Source organism: Acanthochromis polyacanthus, chromosome 5 (assembly GCF_021347895.1).
Source record: "Acanthochromis polyacanthus isolate Apoly-LR-REF ecotype Palm Island chromosome 5, KAUST_Apoly_ChrSc, whole genome shotgun sequence".
Classification (NCBI taxonomy): Eukaryota; Metazoa; Chordata; class Actinopteri; family Pomacentridae; genus Acanthochromis; species Acanthochromis polyacanthus.
Genome location: NC_067117.1, coordinates 4,987,343 through 5,007,704, shown reverse-complemented (window position 1 = coordinate 5,007,704; position 20,362 = coordinate 4,987,343). Strand labels below are relative to the sequence as shown.

Genomic DNA, 20,362 nt, shown 5'->3' with positions numbered 1-20,362 from the left:
TAGTTTTGTATTCCAGTCTAATCAATTTAAAAATATTAATTTATGCACAAAAATACAATTACTGGGGAGATTCACTTGTCTCTGCAATGCTCCAATCACATCTGAATACAGAAGTAAACAACAGCTGATAGTAGACACCAAGAGAAAAGAATAATAATCTTCCCCTGTACTGGGAACAACAACTGTTAAGAATCGATATTTTTTACAGAATCTGGTTTGAGCAAATGGCTTATTTTTGGTTGAATTTTTAACTGTGACATGTAAAGTGATTTTGATCAAATTATACTACTTAAAGCTTAGATTTAGTGAATTTAAGAGAGAGAAAACAGCACATTACTGATGATTAGACCAATTTAAAGTTGAAAATCTGCTGATTTTTGTTAAGTTTTTACGCTTATTGGTGAAGGTTGCTAATAATTAAAAACTAATCTTAATTTCAGATATACACACTTATATTTAAAAAGTGTAGTCAGTGAGTAGCTTTGGATGGAGGTTGCTGTATTTTGGTGAATTTGTAAACAAAACATGCAGAATAAAGTGATTTTCAATAAATGTTAAGTTTACGGAGCAAATGGGACGTCACAGATGAGTAGTACTGTAGGACTGTTGGAAAGTTGAAAATCCAATGATTCTTTCTGCTTCTAGAGTTTAATAAGAGGTGTAATTTTGGTAATTTTAAAAGACAACATGTCTTTCAAACCTGTTGGTATTTAACATAGTCATCAAAACCACAGTCGTGTTTCGGTGTCTGCAGAAAAAAACTTCTCATCAAGAATTAACTCTTAATGACTGAAGACGCTTAAAGAGCTCAACGTGAACAAATTAAAAGTTTAGCGCTGCTCTTCCGTTCTAAAACACAACATTTTTTTAAAGATCTGTAATCTGCTGTTTAAGTGGAATCTGGAGGCTTTGGGCTAAATTTCTGAATAAAAAGTTCTGGACAGCAGTTGCCAAAGAATACGTGCTGCACTTTGAAAAAAGCCCAGTAAATGTTCCAATAAACCGTCCAGCAGCTTCATGTCCAATTACATGAAACCTGCCAGATTAAACGTCAGAAGTTTCCTCTCCTACCTGTGGAAACCAGAAGATTACAACCTCTGGTTAACCACAAACACCAGCAACACACTGCTGCTGCTGTAAATCCACCTTAAAACCTTCATTTTACCGCCCAGCACACGTTCTACACTCTGCAGTTAGAAAACACCAAACCTCCTCTGGTGGTGTTCAGAATCAGAGCTGCTCAACGTTTGTTCAGTGATTCCAGGATTCATCCAGATTCTTAATGATGATGATTTACGGATGATGTTGAATGTTTCAGTCAGCTGTTCTTCTAATTAAGCAGCCAGTTTTACCAGAAAGACAGAAAGTTGAGCAGTTTTGGGTGGATTATGACTTCTTAACCTTAAACAATCCCAACAAAACACAAAGTTACCTGATTAAATCTGTGAACAAATAACTCCAAGTTGGATTTTAGCTGAATTCCAAGTGTCCCGTTACTCGTGGGACTGTTGGTTGCACTGAGAAATGGGGAATTTTTTAGTTTTGCAACAGAATCTGTTTCCAATAAACTATTTATGGTGATTTTGATGAAATATCACAATTTTAAGCTTACATTTGATCTGGTGGATCTGCAAATCACAGATGTGTAGTTCAAGGACTGTTGAAAATCCAATGATTCTGTGCACTTTTACAGCTTCTGGCTCTGATAAATAGTATTTATTTAAAAAGTTAACAGGTTTTTAAAACCCACTGGTGGGTTTTGTGGTTCAGAAGATTAAACAATCCCAGCAAACCCCAGATTTATCTGCCAAGATTCATGAACAAAAAGCTCACGCTGTCAGCACGATGCTTTCATTAAAACCTGGAGACCCTACGGCAGCTTTGATCAGAGAACCTTCCTCTCCAACGAAACCAAACATGAAGTTTGTTTTCCGTCTTTCAGGAGCTGCACCTGGAGAACAACCTGATTGAGGAAATCTCAGAGACAGTTTTCAATCAAACCATCAACCTGAATCTAGTTTCTCTGAGACACAACAAGCTGGACGAGTCCAGAATCGCCCCGTTGGCCTGGATCAACCACCGGTGAGACCTCCTGACGTCACTGAATCACTGAAGTCCACATCCACACAAGCTCATCAACAGAGCAAAAAATACAGAAAATAAAATATTCTGTCACAAAACTGGGAAAATCTGGTAGTATAGGTGTAAGAAAAATACGTTAAGTTTACAATTTACAGTAAATAATTGTTAAAAATGGTCGTATTTCACATTGTATCTGTTTAAATAGTAATTTTACCTGTAAATCTAGTTTATGTATTTTTAAATCAGGACAATAAATTATGAGCTTTTCTGTTGCTTTTTAATTACAAACTCTTCCTCCTGCTACCGTCTTCCAGACATCTGGAGTCCATCGACCTTTCACATAATGAGCTTTACCTGGTTCCATCCTACCTGCCCAGATCTCTGGTCCACCTGGTGCTGGTGGGGAACAACATAGAGAGAATACCTGGTAGGTGACAAGAACCCCTGGTAGGTGACTAGAACACCTGGTAGGTGACAAGAACCCCTGGTAGCTGACAAGAACACTTGGACAACAAACAGGACAGCTGACTAATTGCAGGATGCTACGGCATCTCCCAAAGACTAAGAATGGTACATTTATATGTATATTTAGGAGCACAAAGGAGCTCTGAACTGATAATGCTGCTTGTTCAGAACCAGTTATAGCAAATGAAAAGTCTTTTTTTTAACCTACATTTGATACGAGAACCATCTTCCAGACATGGTTCCGTCTGAATCATTTTCTAATGTCTTCATATTGTAACTCTGCTGATCGTAACTTCCTCTAATGACCTCCACAGGTTATGTCTTTGCCCACATGGATCCTGGTTTGGAGTATCTCTATCTGTCCTACAACAAGTTGGACGGGGAGGGAATCGAACCAGAGTCCTTCTTCGGCTCGTATGACTCAATGGTGGAACTTTGTCTGGACAACAACCAGCTGCTGTCGGTGCCATCGGGCATCAACGCCATGACCAACCTACACTTCCTCAGACTCAACAACAACAAGATCAGGTAAGAAGCCAACAATTCACTAATACCTGGGAGGTTTTAAACTTCTAAATGACGACAAACTGAAAAAGACTCTCACGAGGATTTTTACAGTTGTAGAGTTAGTCAAAAAAAAAATTGCTTCCGTTTTCCTCATGTTTTGTAGTTTAACCCTCTGAACCACAAAATCCACCAGCAGTTTTGAATGACGTGTTGATATCAGAAAACTGCCAACATAATTCCACCATTTATTATAAAGTCATTCTGGACATTCTGTTACTTTTGACCAGTTTTAAGGTATTTTTGACCTTTGTAGTAATTTTTTCGAGGTTTCAAAACATTTGTTGGAAGACACATTCAGCACGGTGAAACATCTTTCTACAGCTGATAAGCAGAGCAGAGAGGAAAAGTTTGTAGAGGCTGGAAACATGTAAACATTTAAATATCTATAACATGTGGAGCCTCCATTGTTTCCAGAGTTGCCAACCACTGTGGTCCTCAAAATTGGACTCACAAATGTCCAAAAAATTGTAAATTTTAACAAATCTTGAGTTATTTTGGAGACGTTTCAAGTCAGTTTGGACACTTTTCAGTTGGTTTGGACAGATTTTGAGTCAATTTAGATATATTTGAAGTAATTCTGGAAATTTTATGGTAATTTGGGTGAATAATTGTGGTCAATTTCGGACTGAGAGGAAAATTAAACCGACTGGATCAATACAATAAATGCAGCATGGTTCAGAAACAGTGAACAGAGGAGCAGGTTGTTGGAGATACATTCAGCATGGTAAAACATCTTTCTACTGATGAGCAGAAACTCAAAAATGGACTAAATATTGTCCAAACTCTGTAGAATTGGAGTTTTGAACAGTTTTGAGTAGTATTTAAAAGTATTTTCAAGTAATTTGGGACAGTTTTGAAGTTAATTCTGACATTTTTGGGGTACTTTGGACAAGCTTCAAGTTATTTTTGACAGGTTTTGAGTCATTTTGGATCTTTTTTTGGTCATTCTTGACAATTTAATGTTACTTTGGTAAAGTTTTGAAATGATTTTAGACAACTTCAGACTGAGATGAAAATCAGACCTACTAGATCATTAAAATAAACTCAGCTTGGCTCAGAAACAGTGAACAGAGCAGTAAGTTGTTGGGGTTGGCGGCTTGTGGTGGAGACGGCCCGAATATTCGGATCCGTTCGCCTGGTCTCCCGGGTCCAAATTTTGCCTTCGTGTTGTCTTCTGTTAAACTGGTGAATTCCCAAACAGCGGAGGTCTTCAGCATCTTGTCTTGTGTTTATGCAACGAAGTGAAGCGTGACGTCAGAGTCGGCAGCCACCCGGCCATTCGGCTGGTGGTAACAAACACGAATGGAGGAGCCGAGATGAGCCGAAGTGGGCCGAAGGCGAAGGGAAGAGACGAGCTCCGAATATTTTCGTCTGGGCGCTGGCGAATATTCGGATACCAAAATTAATATCCGGATACCGCCGTAGCGAACGAATATTTGGGTCCAGCCTTACTGGTTTCTACCAATTTAAAAAGGTTAAGTACTTGTAATAGACTTCCTGTTAAAAGCACCGACTAAAGAGGTAGAAAAGGTAAAATTAGAAGCACTGAGTCATTTTCCAGCCTCCTGCTGCCTGTAGTTTAATAGGTGTGAGTTATACGGGGCTAAATGACTCATCTACTATCTCAGCTCTGACTCCAGCGGCTGACAAAATGAACCCATGGAGACGTTTCAGCATTTTATTTCTGTGGTTTGAGGATCGGGTGCCTCGTCACTGGATGTTTAGTTGTTTAGTCTGGACTTCATGAGCAGTTTTCTCTTATTCTGGAGGCTTTCAGACCTGATTTAGTGACTCTGTTGATCCACCAGCACAGTTTTTACTGACAGCGGTTTCACTCAAGTTTATTCACATTTGGTTTAGTCAATATTTCTGTTGCTAAACTGCAATCTGTGGACTTTTCCAGGTAATTGGCAGAACAGTTATAATAACCAACAAAGTGGAAGTATGAAGGTGCAAATGAAGATTCTCATTTTACAGATAGTTTTCCATTTTCACCAAAACTTCACAGAACTTTCACGACTCAATACACCAAACTCCAAGCAGCAGTTTGAGTGTTTTTGTTTTGTTGTTTTGTAGTGCAAAAACAACACAAAAAGAAACTACTAATACGTAGGGAAAATAAATGTCTATATAAATATTTGTCACTAAAAGTTCTGTACCTCTTTGGAAACAGAAAAAACATGGAGAGAAAACTCAGAAACGTCGTCTATACAGAATGAGACGAAAAGACAATGAGACAAAAAGATACAATAGTAACGCCAAAAATAACAGACAAAAATTAGTAAAACAAAAGCCACAAAAACATATAGATGTAAAAGACAACAATCCAAAAACAGACAAAATGATAAAAACACAACAAAGTTGCAAAAAGACCCAAAAATTAACAAAAATTACACAAAAATGACCACAAAATACAGAAAATGTTAAACAAAAACACACAATGATTCAAAAAAAGACTCACAAATGAGCAAAAATGACCACAAATACACAAAAAGATATTAAAATAGACATAATCCCAAAATAACAGACAAAATGAGTTAAAAAAAATACGAAAATGACAAAATACCCAAACAGATATAAAAAAAAATGACAACAATCCAAAATTAACAAACATGACAAAAAGACACAAAACGTGCAAAAATTACACAAAAAGAAAAAAAGATGTAGGGAAAACAAATGTCTATATAAATATATGTCAATAGAAAGTCTTACACTTCAATGGAAACAGAACAACCAAATACAAATACAACTTGTCCACATACAAATGAAGGTCTGCTCCAACTAATGGAAACCGATTGACATAAATTTTGTAATTTGTACATGTAGCATGTCTGAGAGAGTCAATTACTGGCGCACAGTGGAATTAAAAGTGTCTCATCTGAGTGAAAAAATGCTCAGAGAAATTCAAGCGAGGTTCCAGAAAGTCAGAGTCAAACAATAAAAGCAGGTGGTTGAATCAGAGCCACACAACCAGACAAAGACGAACAACAAAAGTCCCACAACAGACGAATCCCGAAGAGACTGACTCACTCATCCGGCTGCCAGACAACATTTAGCCCAAAGTTCACTGGACGGAGAGTCGCCATGACGACGGGAAACAAAACAACTCCTGTCTCCACCTGGGAGTCGCCTTGAATCACCTCATGACGCCTGCACAGGTCTGAGCTCCAGGTTGGTTTATGTAAAAGTGTTTTTACAGTTCAAACCCTGAGCTTCAGCACTGCAGGTGGAGGAAAATCCACAACAAGAACCTGAGCAGGAATCAATAAACAGCAAAGAGTAAAACAGACTGACAACGTTCGTCAGGAATTTATTTTCAGAAACACAAAGTGAGTTTATCCTCTTTTAAAGAAAGATCTGTTGTAAAAAGGACACAAATTTAAAGTGAGGGTGTTGTTTATGGCTGCATGTTTGAGTAAGATGACTTTAAAATAGATTTTTAAACTGCAGATGTTGCCCCTCTGGAGATCTCTGGCTTCAGCATTCTGAAATAAACACTTGGAGTCTGTTGGCAGGATTTAAAAGGACTGTTGTCTATAAAGTATCACTAAAATTACGTAATTTATCAGCACAAGAAACTGTAAAAACAGCAAAAAAGATCATCAGAAACACCCCTAAAGTTTAATCAACTGCTCCTTGTATCATTTCTGATGGATAAGTTCTGACAAATCCACAGTTGTCGATTTGTAGTAGGATCACAATCGTGTGATCATCAGCAAGCAGCTGACGTGGCATTCGCTTGTTGTCATGGTTACAGTGACGCCGTGCCGCTATCTCACAATGATACAGAAATCTTTAACAAATCCGTGGATCCAGACTATAAGCTGCGTCATTGCCAAAATCTCATCACTTGGTCCTTGCTTCATTTCTGACCTTCCCTGAAAATTTCATCCAAATCTGTTGATCCGTTTTTGAGTAAAGTCGCTAACAGACAGACAGACCAACCAACGCCGATCGTCACACACTACCGTTCCTTGTCGCAGTAATTAACGGTTACTTTCAGCTCTTGTCCTTGATATTAAACTGTATCTCAATATATTCTGTCGCTGTGTCTTCCAGGAGTATCCCCGATGAAAGCATCTGCGACCCGAACCACAACGGAGACGCCACACTGGTGGCTTTAAGGCTGGAGAACAACTACATTGACCCCCAGAAGGTCTCGCCGACAGCCTTTTCCTGCGTCCGAGCCTCGTCCAGTGTCGTCCTAAAACCTCAGAAAAGTGACCGAAGCCTACGCAAGACCAAAAACTGAGAGACACTTGCTTTAATGGGGTTAAGGTTTTGGGCTGTAATCTGCCAACAGAAGTCAGAATGAAAGTTCTGCTCACTGCCTTCCACTGATGTATCTGTACATTCCATGAAAAAGCAGGACCTCCTCAGAATCAGCTAATTCTTCATCTGCAATAACTTTAGTATGCTAAATGAAGCCATGCAAAGTTTTATCTTCATACCATGAATATTTTCAGGGTTACAGACCCTTGAATTACATAGAAATGGGTCCATATTTCACTTGAATTCTAAAGGTTTTTATGTCTTCAGTGAATAGAATGTAAAATATGACATTTTGTGAGAGTTTAAGAATGCCTTATTAGAAAAGCTGTTTCCCCACAGAATAAATCGTGTCTATTAGCTGATCTTTTTATCTTGTGTGTAAAAAAATTATCCTGTCATCATCCCCAACTTGTTCTGACCGACCATCAATCACACGTATTGATTTAAGTCTTAAAAGTTTACTAAGAGTTCTCTTCTTCCCACTAAATGTGTCCAGAATGACTCAAAAAGTGTGCAAAATGACGCAAAACATGTCCAAAACGTATCCTAAATTTCTCAATTTTTGCCCAAAATGAGAACAACTTCTTCCAAATTAACCAAAATTGTCAAAAGTGATCAAAATGTAGGTTAAAAACAATGACCCTTTTTGTCTCTAACTTGTTCTGACCAACCACACATGCTGATATTATGAGCCTTGAAAGTTTACCCAGAATGCACTTTTTAAACTTTTCTCTGGTGAATTATTAGAAAACAGAAACACATCCAGGATACCAATGACCGTTTCTGGGACTCGGACATTAAACTGCTGAAACTAGGACACATCCCATTATATTGATGCTCAAAGTTGGTTTTAGAATTGATTGGAACGGTTTGGAGGCAGGTTGAACAATTTTTATAAAACGAGGGCAATTCTGACCTAAGTTTTGACATTTTTTGGTTCATTCTTCACTCATTTAAGGCAGGTCTTGAATTATTTTAGACAGTTTGAGTAATTTTGGAAACATTTCAAGGCATTTATACAATCTTTGTAGCCTGGCCGCGCTAGACCCAGCTCTTAAGACACAAGGGTCTAGGACCACTCGACAGGGAGGGAGGCGGGCTAAAAGGTTGTCTTTCAAATCACTCTGCAGCAGTTGGGTAGGTATACAACCAATCAACACAACAAATAGGCTGACGTAGTTCCTAGAGTGCCGGCGGGTTGTGGCTAAGTCCCATTAGCTTCCCAACCAGCGGAGCCAACTGGTATATTAAGGATTTGCCATATCCCGTCGCCATAAGTCCAAATACGTCTTTCTTCTCAATGAAACACTGCCGTCCTTTGTTTATCTTTCAAGTTGAATTTTAGCTTCAAATCTTTAAGGGCTGTGGCCAAAGCCGAGTCGAAAGATAACTGTTTATTGTGCGCCTGTTGTTTCTGTCAGAATCGTCGCGCCTCTGTCGTCACTTAGTTACGCCCGCCTTCTGACTCTACACTTCATGGTGATTCGTCTGGCCAGTTTTAGGAGCATCCAACCTCGAGCCTTATGGAGGGTAACTAGACCCACCCTGGCAGAGAATTAAATTCGTTGCCGTGGGTTGTCTAGCGCGGCTAGGCTACAATCTTTGACTCACTTTGAACAAAATTTTTAACTATTTTGGACAAACTAAACAAACACAACCAAGACACCAATGACTATTTCTAGGACTCGCAGACATTAAACTGCTGCAGTTTGACTGTTCAAACTAGGATACATCCCATAATATTGATGCTCAAAGTTGGTTACAGTAGCAAAAAAACAAACAAAACAGATTTAGTCTTTAGATTGAGATGATTGGTTTGGTTGCAGTTTTTAGCAGAACCGAAATTTTCCATGTCTATTTTCTGAACTTTTGAAGTTCTGTGGCTCACAAATGACAGAAAAAGTAATTAAAAAGTGAGAATTATGTACTTCAGGGGCCTGTAACTCTGAAAATAGTCACAGTATAAGGGTAAAACTTTACATGGGTTCCTTAAGTATGCTAAAGGTGTTGCAGATTAAATAAAATCAGCTGATTCTAAGGGAGTCAGACGGGAAATTTTTCAATTTTTGCTTGATTTGATGACGCAAATGTTTCTGGAATCGCATCCAAAATAAGACACTACTGGAAGAAAGGCTCCGTGTAACATCTGACGTGCAGTTTGAACATAAAATAAAGGAATTTTTCTGTCAAATCTCAGTGACTGCTGATGTAATTTGCCTTATGGGAAACTGCTCTCTGGTCATATTCTTGGACTGAACCCTTACGAGCTGTGAATAACATTTTCTTCTTCTTCTCGGGTCCAAACACATCGGTTCAGGTCTGGCTGCTGGTTCTGCACTGTCACCCGGCCTGTCAAGGTGACAGAACCTTCTCAGACTTCAAAATCAAACACATCTGCCTCCTCTAAAATGGAAAGAATTCCCGCAGCATACACAGTAAAATGAAAACGCCAATAAAAGAAAATGGAAAGAATTCGATGAAGTGTGACCACGAGGCCCCGCACATTATTTTTAACTGCCTCAGCACCTTCATGTTCCATTTCTCGGCTCCGTTTCTTCCAGCGCCGACCTTCGTAAAAGCTCCGACATGGGAAGAAGGCTGAGCTCACACGTGTGACGCATTCTTCAGACTCGTTATGTTCGAGATTCACGTGGAGTTAAAGCAGGAGAGCTGAAGAAGTCCGCCCAGTTATCTCCTCCTTTACCCTTTATCCTTGAGACCCAGCGATGCATTTAGTCCTCTGTAGGGGACAATTTCAAAGTTTTATTCAAAAAAACAAAACAAGACCGTAAGGATAAAACCTGCTGCGTGGTGTAGAGGACATCCTGATTAGCTGGACTTCATCCAACCAAACATAAAATCTGTGGAACACATGGAACCAGGATGAACTATGGGAAGAAGGTGGAGACTTTAGTAGATTTGATGAAGTCATGCAAAGTTTTACCTTCATACTACAGAGAGGAGGGTCCAAATTAAGATTTTTAAAGGATTTTAAAATTATTTATGAGCCTCAGAACTTCATTAGTTCAGCAGATTAACACATGACATTTGAGTTCTGTTAAAAACTGAATCCATTTTGGGCGACTTCTGTGTCATTTTCGATTAATTTCAAGTAATTTTGGACAATTTTCAAGACAATTTGGACAAATTGTTCCAAAAAAAGGAAACTGCACAATTAATGAGGCAAGTTGTTCAAGTTTATGATAGATTTTGGACAAGTTTTGTTGTGAAAAAAGGCATCGCTTTGTCAGATTTACCTGAAATGTTTATTTACCGTTTTATAGGAATGGAGAACGCTTTGAAAATTAAAAGGCAAACAGTTGGCATTTTGTAAGTTTGAAAGTTATTTTGGACTAAACGTGTGTTTTCATATGAAATGCAAAGTTCTTCAGGTAACAGGATTGATGAAAGCAGAAAGTATCTTGTTCAGGATTGTGCATTCGTTTTAAAATGTCCTCTACACAGCAAATCAGGCTTTTGTCTCTGTAGATTGTTTGTTTTGTTTTTTAAATTAAAGCTTTGAAACTGCTGTCGTCTCTGAAAAATGGTAGAAAAGACGACGGATGAAAGTTCACAGGAAGCCCAATGCTAAGGACGTTCCATTAAAAAACACAGTGTTGATGACAGAAAATTAGGTGTCCCATGTTGTTTCACCCAAGACAAGTGTTTTATTCAGAAAAAACTGAAACTGCAACACCTTTCTTGGGGGATATCTGGGCTTCAGTGAGCAGACAGACGAAACATCTTCGACTGCAGCTCAGACTGATTCACGCTTGATGCCAGAAGTTCACAGGAGTCTTTCCGTTCGACATCGGTTTCCATTTACAAGACATAAACTCATCATTGATGGCAGCAACATTACACCACATACACGCTTCATACATGACTCATTCGTGCTGTACATTTAACCGTCTGGAGCCCAAAGCCCAGCAGCAACTGTGAAAGGCAAAAAAAAACCCTCCAAAATAACGGCATATATCAGCCAGAAACTGTAAAAAAAAATGAAAGAGTCGTCTGATTTACAGAGAGTTCTTGAACTAATCATCTGTGACTTTCAGTTTTATCTGGAAAATTAAGCAAATCAAAGCTGAACTACATGGTATTTCAGCAAAATAACATAAAAAAACAAAAAAATATCAAAAACTGACCATTTGTACCAACTTGATTTCGTAAAAAAACGGAAAATTCTGAGTTTTTCTTTGCAACTGTGAATTCATCAGCGCTTCCATTGTAACTAACAGTTATTTGAAAATTTTTTTAGAGTTTTCAGATAAACTTCAAGCCGCGTTTCCACAAAACAGAGGAGAAAAGCATGAAAACAACTTAAAAAAACGTAAAACATCTGTAATGTTGTTCTTCCTCTTGTCTGTTTTTTAAACCAGCACCAGCTTCAGCAGGCTGAATATCAACATCAATATTTGGTGTTTAGAAAAATCCAGTAATAATAATATAGTAGAAACAAGGTTCTCTGTGCATCTTCCAACAAGCTGCAGCCTAAACAGTCGCTTCTCAGCTCCAGGACAGTAAATTTCCAGATTCGCTATGAATGAGGCAGTGTGCTCTACGCCTCCATTTTACCCTCAACTTGTACAAATAATAAGTCAGAATTCATCCATCAGCAGAAAGACGCAACAGACGCACTCACAAAAAAGCATTTAAATGTTGCTCTTTAACCCTCTGAACCCAAACCAGTTTCTGGACACTCTCAGAAATCATTAAAAAAGTAAATTAGATTTCCCTGAGAAGTCACTAATGAATCAGTGCTCCTTGACACAAGTAATCCATGAGGACAAAACAACTGTGAAAAAGTTGTTAAAAAGCATCAGTCAGGGGAACAAATTCAAGTCCCTGAATCTGTTCCGAAGTCCAGTTAAATCCATCGTTAAGAAATGGAAGGAAGATGGAACATGAATAAATCTGACTAGAGCAGGACGTCCTCAAAAACTGAGACTGACAAGAAAGTGACTAGTGAGGAGGCCACCAAGACACCCATGACTCCTCTGAAGGAGTTTCAAGCTTCAGCAGCTGAGATGGTAGAGACTGTTCATCCAACATCTGTTGGACTAGAGTTCAGAAGACATGCGGAGACTCTGAAGTCACCTGGAAGAATGTTCTTTGTCTGAGGAGACCAGAGTGGAGATTTTTGTCCATCAGACTTGTTATGATGTGAAGCACAGTGGTGGCATCATCATGATGTTTCTCAGCAGCAAGTCCTGGAAGGCTTGTAAAGTGTAAACAGAGAAATCCTGGAGGACCTGATGCAGTTTGAAGAGAACTGGGACTTAAAGAAGATTTGTTTTCCATCCAGACGATGAGTCAAAGCAAAAAGTCAAAGATCCTCAGAAATGGTATATGGACAACAAGGTGAAAGTTCTGGAGTCCAGACCTTACTCCAACTGAGAATTTGTAGCTGGACTTGAAAATGTCTGTTTACGCATGATTCCTGTGTATCCTGACATGTTAAAAAGTTTCTAAACAAGACTGAGGTAAAATTGCAGCATTCAGATGTTCAGACTGATAGAGACCAACAATGAATCAATGGTCGAACAGGAGTCAAGTGTGCGAATATTTAAGCAAACACGAATTCAAAGTTTTATGTTTTTAATTAATTGACATTACTTTGTAGACATCTGTTTTCACTTTGACATGAAAGAGTCTTTTTGGGGAAATTCTTGTGAAAAAGGTCAAATTAAATTAGTCATGACTGAATGGTGTAACGCAATAAAAGAGGAAAACTTCCAGGGAAGAGGGGGCGAATACGCTTTATAGGAACTATAAATGCAGCATATTATCGGAAAGCTGAGTCACAGTATTAAAGCGTATACTTAGTAATCTACTGAACTTACAGAAGTTGACTGTAATTTACAAGAAAATTTGCAATGTCATCTGTAAATCGACAACAAAGCCAAAAAGGCAGCGTTTAGTAAATGCTGTCAGCCGCCGGCAGAGAATTTGAACTGCAGGAAATCAAAACAGAGTGGTAACAAACATGTGGAACCAAGTTACACAATCATGGCGTTTCTATCTGCAGAACACCTTCATTTTGTCTAGAATTAGTCGCATGTTGACGCTGTGAAGCATGGAGGTGGCAGCATCACGATGTGAAGCACGGTGGAGGCAGCATCATGTTTCTCAGCAGCAGGTCCTAGAAGGCTTGTAAAGGTGGATGGTAAAATGAATGTCAATATTCAGCCTGTGAGGTTGAAGGACTTAGATTATGTTGCACATCTAGGACCAGGAGCAGGAAGTTCGTTGACTTCCATGTTATCAAATTATCACCTCCGGGCTTCGGGGGAAGCCATGATGAGTATCACAGAAAGGTAAAACATAGATATCCTCACATCACGTGTCGTCTACATCCTCGCTGAAAGCTGCAATTATCGGAGCTGGAAAAGTCAAGTCAGTCCTAATATTTTCCTCTGAGGTTTGGGATCATTTCCTTCAGCAGCAGACATCTAAAGGACGACCGGAGCAGGAAAACGTGAAGAGCGTGAAAACCTCGGCTTCTCCTCCACTTAGACAAACATTAGATAATCGCGTACATGCAGACAAAAAATAAATTTAAAAGTAGAAAAGCAATAAAAACAAGAATCAGAGACTTTTCCCAGAAGATGAAAGGTTATTCCTGCAGAAAATGGAGAATTCTTCCCGTCTGCCAACAGCTGCTGTATTCATCAGCCTCAAATATCAAACATGTGAAGGAGCAATCTAATCCTCATTAGTCACATCAGTGAAAACAGAAATGAATCACAGCAAATGCTTTATCAGGTAAAAACAGGCAGAAGACTGTCCAATCTGATCCATTCAGGATGGATCTACAGGGACTTTATTTAATGAAGTCATGCAAAGTTCTACCTTCATACTCCATAGACGAGGTCCAGAAAGGTTTTAATGGATTTTTCCATCATTTCTGAGCCTCATGACTTAATCAGTTCAGCTGATAGACACAAGACATTTAAATTCTGGAAAAATCTGAAACCATTTTAGGTGACTTCTGTGTCACTTGATACATTTCAAGTAATTTTGGACAATCTTTAAGACATTTTGGGCAAAGTTTGAGCCACTTCGGGCACATATCAAGGCAACTGGATAAGTTGTGAGACATTTTGGATGAGTTTGCAGTTATTATTGACCAATTTGAGTCATTTTTGACAGATTTTAAGTCATTTTGGGCCGATTTTGAGTCTTTTCGGTCATGGTTCAAGACATTTTGGACAATTCTAAAGTTGTTTTGGACAACTTGTGAGATATTTTAGACGTTTGCTGTTGTTTTGGACAATTTCGAGAATGTTTTGGACAAGCTTCAACACATTTTTCAAATTTTAAAGTCATTCTGGACAAATCTCAAGAACTTTTGCACAATTTTAAAGTCATTTTGGACAAATCTCAAGAACTTTTGGACAGGTTTTGAGACACTGTAGACATGATTCAAGACATTTTGCCAATTTTAAAATCATTTTGGACGAATTTCAAGAATTTTTGGAGAATCTTTGAGTCATTGTGGACATAGCTGAAGACAGAGAGTTTTTCTTTCCATGAAGCAGCAGAAACAGCTGTATCCTGATGTGTTAATCTACTTTAGGGTGTTGATATTTGGTGAACACTGTTCTGTTGTCAGTCGGACCGACACTCCCAGCAGCAGGTAACACACCGAGCTGCAGGGTCACGGCTGGATTTAATTGTTTCCTGGCATCCAGATGTTCCTGTGGCACCAAAGCAACAACAGCGCTGAGGCAACGGCTTGGCAGCGTCGCCCAACGAGTTGCCCCGGTGACTCGGAGCTTTAAAAGGCCCAGATGGAGGAAACTCTGCTCAACACGAGAACACAACAAGCTCCAGACGGTGCCGAGCCGACGTCTGATGGGCTGGAAACTATGAGATCCTTCGAGAGCGGAGACATCCTGACCGCCTCCCATCAGGCGCAGACCATCTCCCATCAGGAAATAATCTCCAGCATTTAATTTGCAGTTTCAATGCTGCAATTCCAACGGTTACGCCATCGATTCTTTTTTTCATCACCACAAACCAACTTCCCTCTAAAGCTACTGAATTAAATCTTTCTGTGACATACCAGGAAGCTGCTACACTGTAAAAAAAACAAACAAAAAAAACAACAAAACAGAACAGCAATGAAGGCAGACATTTTTTGTATCTTTTTGTGTCATTTCTATACATTTTTTGTAATTTTTGCTGTTTGCTGATTTTCTGTTCTGTGTGTTATTTTTCATATAATTGTGTCACTTTCTATTTTTTTGTTATTTTGTGCCATTTTTTGGATCTTTTGTGTCATTTTTGCAGCTTTTTGCCTGTTATTTTTGTTGTCACTTTGGCATCTTTTCGTTTCTGTGTTATTTTTGTATAATTTTCTCTCTTTTTAAGTCAATTTTGCACCTTTTTGTGTCTTTTTGTATAATTTTGTGTCATTTTTGCATCATTTTTGTATCTTTTTGGGTCATTTTTGTATCACTTCTGCATTCTTTTGGGTCTTTTTGTGTCTATTCTGCATCTTTTTGTGTCATTTTGGCATCTTTTTGGGTGTTATTCCCAACTCTGTTATTTTTGACTGTTATTTTTGCATGCTTTTGTGTCTCCAGGATATTGTTGTATCATTTTGTGTCCTCTTTTGTATTATTTTTTTGTTGCAAGTTTTGTGTCTTTAGGGTTATTTTTGCACCACTTTGTCTCATTCTAGCTGTGTCATTCTGAGGCCTCGTCAGATCCATCATTTGTTTCTCTTTGCAGGTTAAAAACTAAGGAGTTAATGAATCTTTTGTGCGCTAAAACAAACCCTGCTTCTCCCTGCAGGCTCCAGGAGAGTCTCGTTTCTGATGTCCTGTTCGTGTTTGCCTTCCGATGAACGATTGAAACTGAAGATTTATTACCTTTAAACCTCTGCAGAGCTCTGAGGATGTTCAGAAGGAAGATGAAGCGGAGGATAAATGAGGCCTTTGTTTGGGTTTTTCAGGTTCTGTTGATGGAACAAGATCAGTCTGATTTATTTGGATTTAGGAGCAGTTTTGTGATGGCATGCTTTTCATCTTTCGTCACTTTGCGCGTTATGTAACTGTCTTCTTTTCCATTACTGCTCCTGATACAGATTTAATGGGGTCAGTGAAGTGAAGCCTTCCAGGTGAATTTAAAAAACAAAACTGCTGAAATGTTGAGCTGCAGCATTGGAACAACCATGAAGAGTTCAGAAAATGTCTACTGTGAAATACGACACAGCTAGAATGACAGAGTTCTCTCTTCTTCTTCGTGGCTCTTCTGTTTCCAAAAAGGTTCAGGACCTCATATTGATGTATGTATATTGTACACACGTGGACAAAATTGTTGGTACCCCTCAGTTAAAGAAGGAAAAACCCACAATTCTCACTGAAATCACTTGAAACTCACAAAAGTAACAATAAATAAAAATTTATTGAAAATTAAATAATCAAAATCAGCCATCACTTTTGAATTGTTGATTAACATAATTATTTAAAAAAACAAACTAATGAAATAGGGCTGGACAAAAATGATGGTACCCATAACTTAATATTTTGTTGCACAACCTTTTGAGGCAATCACTGCAATTAAACCATTTCTGTATTTGTCAATGAGCGTTCTGCAGCTGTCAACAGGTATTTTGGCCCACTCCTCATGAGCAAACAGCTCCAGTTGTCTCAGGTTTGATGGGTGTCTTCTCCGAATGGCATGTTTCAGCTCCTTCCACATATGTTCAATGGGATTCAGATCTGGGCTCATAGAAGGCCACTTTAGAATAGTCCTACGCTTTTCTCTCAGCCATTCTTGGGTGTTTTTGACTGTGTGTTTTGGATCGTTGTCCTGTTGGAAGACCCATGACCTGCGACTGAGACCAAGCTTTCTGACACTAGGCAGCACATTTCTCTCCAGAATGCCTTGATAGTCTTCAGATTTCATCGTACCTTGCACACTTTCAAGACACCCTGTGCCAGATGCAGCAAAGCAGCCCCAAAACATTACTGAGCCTCCTCCATGTTTCACCGTAGGGACAGTGTTCTTTTCTTCGTATGCTTGGTTTTTGAGTCTATGAACATAGAGTTGATGTGCCTTACCAAAAAGCTCCAGTTTGGTCTCATCTGTCCAAAGGACATTCTCCCAGAAGCTTTGTGGCTTGTCAACATGCATTTTTGCAAATTCCAGTCTGGCTTTTTTCTGAGTTTTTTTCAGCAGTGGTGTCCTCCTTGGTCGTCTCCCATGAAGTCCACTTTGGCTCAAACAACGACGAATGGTGCGATCTGACACTGATGTACCTTGGCCTTGGAGTTCACCTTTAATTTCTTTGGAGGTTGCTCTGGGCTCTTTGGATACAATTCCAACGATCCGTCTCTTCAATTTGTCATCAATTTTCCTCTTGCGGCCACGTCCAGGGAGGTTGGCTACTGTCCCGTGGGTCTTGAACTTCTGAATAATATGAGCCACTGTTGTCACAGGAACTTCAAGCTGTTTAGAGATGGTCTTATAGCCTTTACCTTTAAGATGTTTGTCTATCATTTTTTTTCGGATGTCCTGGGACAATTCTCTCCTTCGCTTTCTGTTGTCCATGTTCAGTGTGGTACACACCTTTTCACCAAACAGCAGGGTGACTACTTGTCTCCCTTTAAATAGGCAGACTGACTGATTATGAGTTTGGAAACACCTGTGATGTCAATTAAATGACACACCTGAGTTAATCATGTCACTCTGGTCAAATAGTTTTCAATCTTTTATAGAGGTACCATCATTTTTGTCCAGGCCTGTTTCATTAGTTTGTTTTTTTAAATAATTATGTTAATCAACAATTCAAAAGTAATGGCTGTTTTTGATTATTTAATTTTCAATAAATTTTTATTTATTGTTACTTTTGTGAGTTTCAAGTGATTTCAGTGAGAATTGTGGGTTTTTCCTTCTTTAACTGAGGGGTACCAACAATTTTGTCCACGTGTGTATTTATGCGTTTTAGACATTTGTTTTCTCGACATCTTTTTGTATGTTTTACGCCATTTTTCTTGCAACGTTTGTCTTTTTGTCATTTTTGCCTGTTTATTTTTGCATCTCTTTGTGCCTTTTGTGTAATTTTTTTTGCATCTTTTTCTGTCATTTGTCTTATTTCTGTATCTTTTTGCATAATTCTTGTCTTGTTTTGGCAATTTTGGTGTGTTTTGGATGTTATATTCAATGTCATTTTTCTATCTTTGTGTGTCTTTTGTGTCATTTTTGTCTTTTTCTGCAAGTTTTGTGCCTTTTTTCATTTTTGCCTGTTATTGTTAGTGTCATTTTTGCAACTTTTTGTGTAATTTCTGTACCTTCTGTGTAATTTTTGGATGTTTTTGTGTTTTTTGTTGCATATTTTTGCTTGTTTTTGTGTCATTTTTGTATATTTTTTTGTCTTTTTTGCGAGTTTTGTGTCTTTTCCATCATTTTTTCATCTTTTTGTCTTCATTATCGCTTTGTCTCATCCTAATTGTGTCATTCTGAGGCTTTGTGACGTCCCTCATTTGGTTTTCTCACCAGTAGCAGAAAAACAAACGGTGAATCTGATTAAACGTCCTTCAGAGACGATGTTGAACATGAAAGAGCTCGGCTCGTTTCACCAGAACTCTGATAGTTCGGAAAATATGATTTCCCCTCAGAGAAGACGCTCTTGAGCCCAGAACTCGGAGCATTTCGGTCCGTCCGGCTGCCAAACCAGGGCATATTTGGAGGGTCTGGCTGCAGCGTTCCAGCTCAGCTCAGCAGAAAATACCAGCGCCGAATGGAAAAAGGAATTGTATAACAGCTGAACCCCCAGAGGGAGCGAGCCCCCGCTAGCTTTTTCCATTCTTGGGAGGTATTCCTCATTTCTGCCACCAGAGTGAAGCTCGAGGGTTTCCTGTTGGGCCTCGTTAGGACACACACGGTGCAGAGTTCAACGTTTAACTTGACTCTGCTAAGCATCAAATCCCCAGAAAAGACTTTTATTGTGACGGTCTGCATCACCTCCAGTCAGCTGGGCCGCCCTGCCAAACGCTAATCCGTCCTAACAAGTCACTCAGAGCTCTGGACGGCTGCCTGCAGCTGAAATAAATCCAGTTGTTCCCGGCGAGGATTAACAAAAGACAGAAAAAGTGTTTGTTACGCAGCTGCTGCTTTCAGACATGACAGGAAAATTACAGAAAATACTCAACCCAACCATTACTCCTGCAGACAGATCTGAAAACATCTGAATCATCCTGGAAATTTCATTTTAGGTGCAGTTTTGTACCAGTAGATTTGATATTACAAAAACTCTGACATATTAAAATCAAGACAACATAAAACAGATCGTCAGACTGAACCTCAATAATGTCTAAAAACAAACAAAAAAAATCACCCAAATTCCACCATTCATCAGAGAAACCGTCCTCAATCTACATATGTGTGATATTCTGGTTCATCATTTTTGCATCTGTGTCTTTTGTGTCATTTTTGTATTCTTTTACGTCTTTTTTGTTTGCAAATTTTTCATCTTTTATGTCAGTTTTGCATCCTTTTGCGTCATTTTTACAAGTGTTTGTCTCTTTTATGCAAATTTTTTGCAGTTTTTTTTGTCACTTTCTGCGTCTTTTGTATTTTTGCATATTTGTGTCTTTTTTTGCATCTTTTGTCTTTTGTGTCATTTTTGGTTGCATATTTTGTGTCTTTCATGACATTTTTTTCATCCTTTTGTGTCCTTTTTGCATCTTCTTGTGTCTTTCGTGTCATTTTTGCATCCTTTTGCTTATTTTTTGTACAGATTTTTCTTTTTAGCACAGATTTTTTTCTAAATTTATTTATTTTACTGTGCAGTTGCTCATCACTGCTTTTTGTGTCCTAATTTATTTATTTATTGCTTTGCACTGATTTTTTTTATACATATTTATTTTACAGTGCATCTCATCAATGTTTTTCTTAGTTTTTTTGCATTATTTTATTTATCTATTTTACAGTGCCGCTGGTGGTCACTGCTTTTCTTTTG

The 20,362-nt window shown here is 38.6% G+C and overlaps 1 protein-coding gene across 1 annotated transcript in view; it reads left to right on the top strand.

Annotated features, from left to right (window-relative positions):
- ecm2 (extracellular matrix protein 2, female organ and adipocyte specific) overlaps window positions 1-10,915 on the top strand; it is a 28,520-nt gene extending 17,605 nt beyond the window's left edge. Inside the window, exons 8-11 of the mRNA XM_051947900.1 lie at window positions 1,943-2,082; window positions 2,397-2,509; window positions 2,862-3,075; window positions 7,174-10,915. Of these exons, the coding sequence (XP_051803860.1) occupies window positions 1,943-2,082; window positions 2,397-2,509; window positions 2,862-3,075; window positions 7,174-7,366 (660 nt within the window). The 3' untranslated portion in view covers window positions 7,367-10,915. The remainder of the gene's footprint in view (window positions 1-1,942; window positions 2,083-2,396; window positions 2,510-2,861; window positions 3,076-7,173) is intronic.
- The last annotated feature ends 9,447 nt before the right edge of the window (window positions 10,916-20,362 follow it).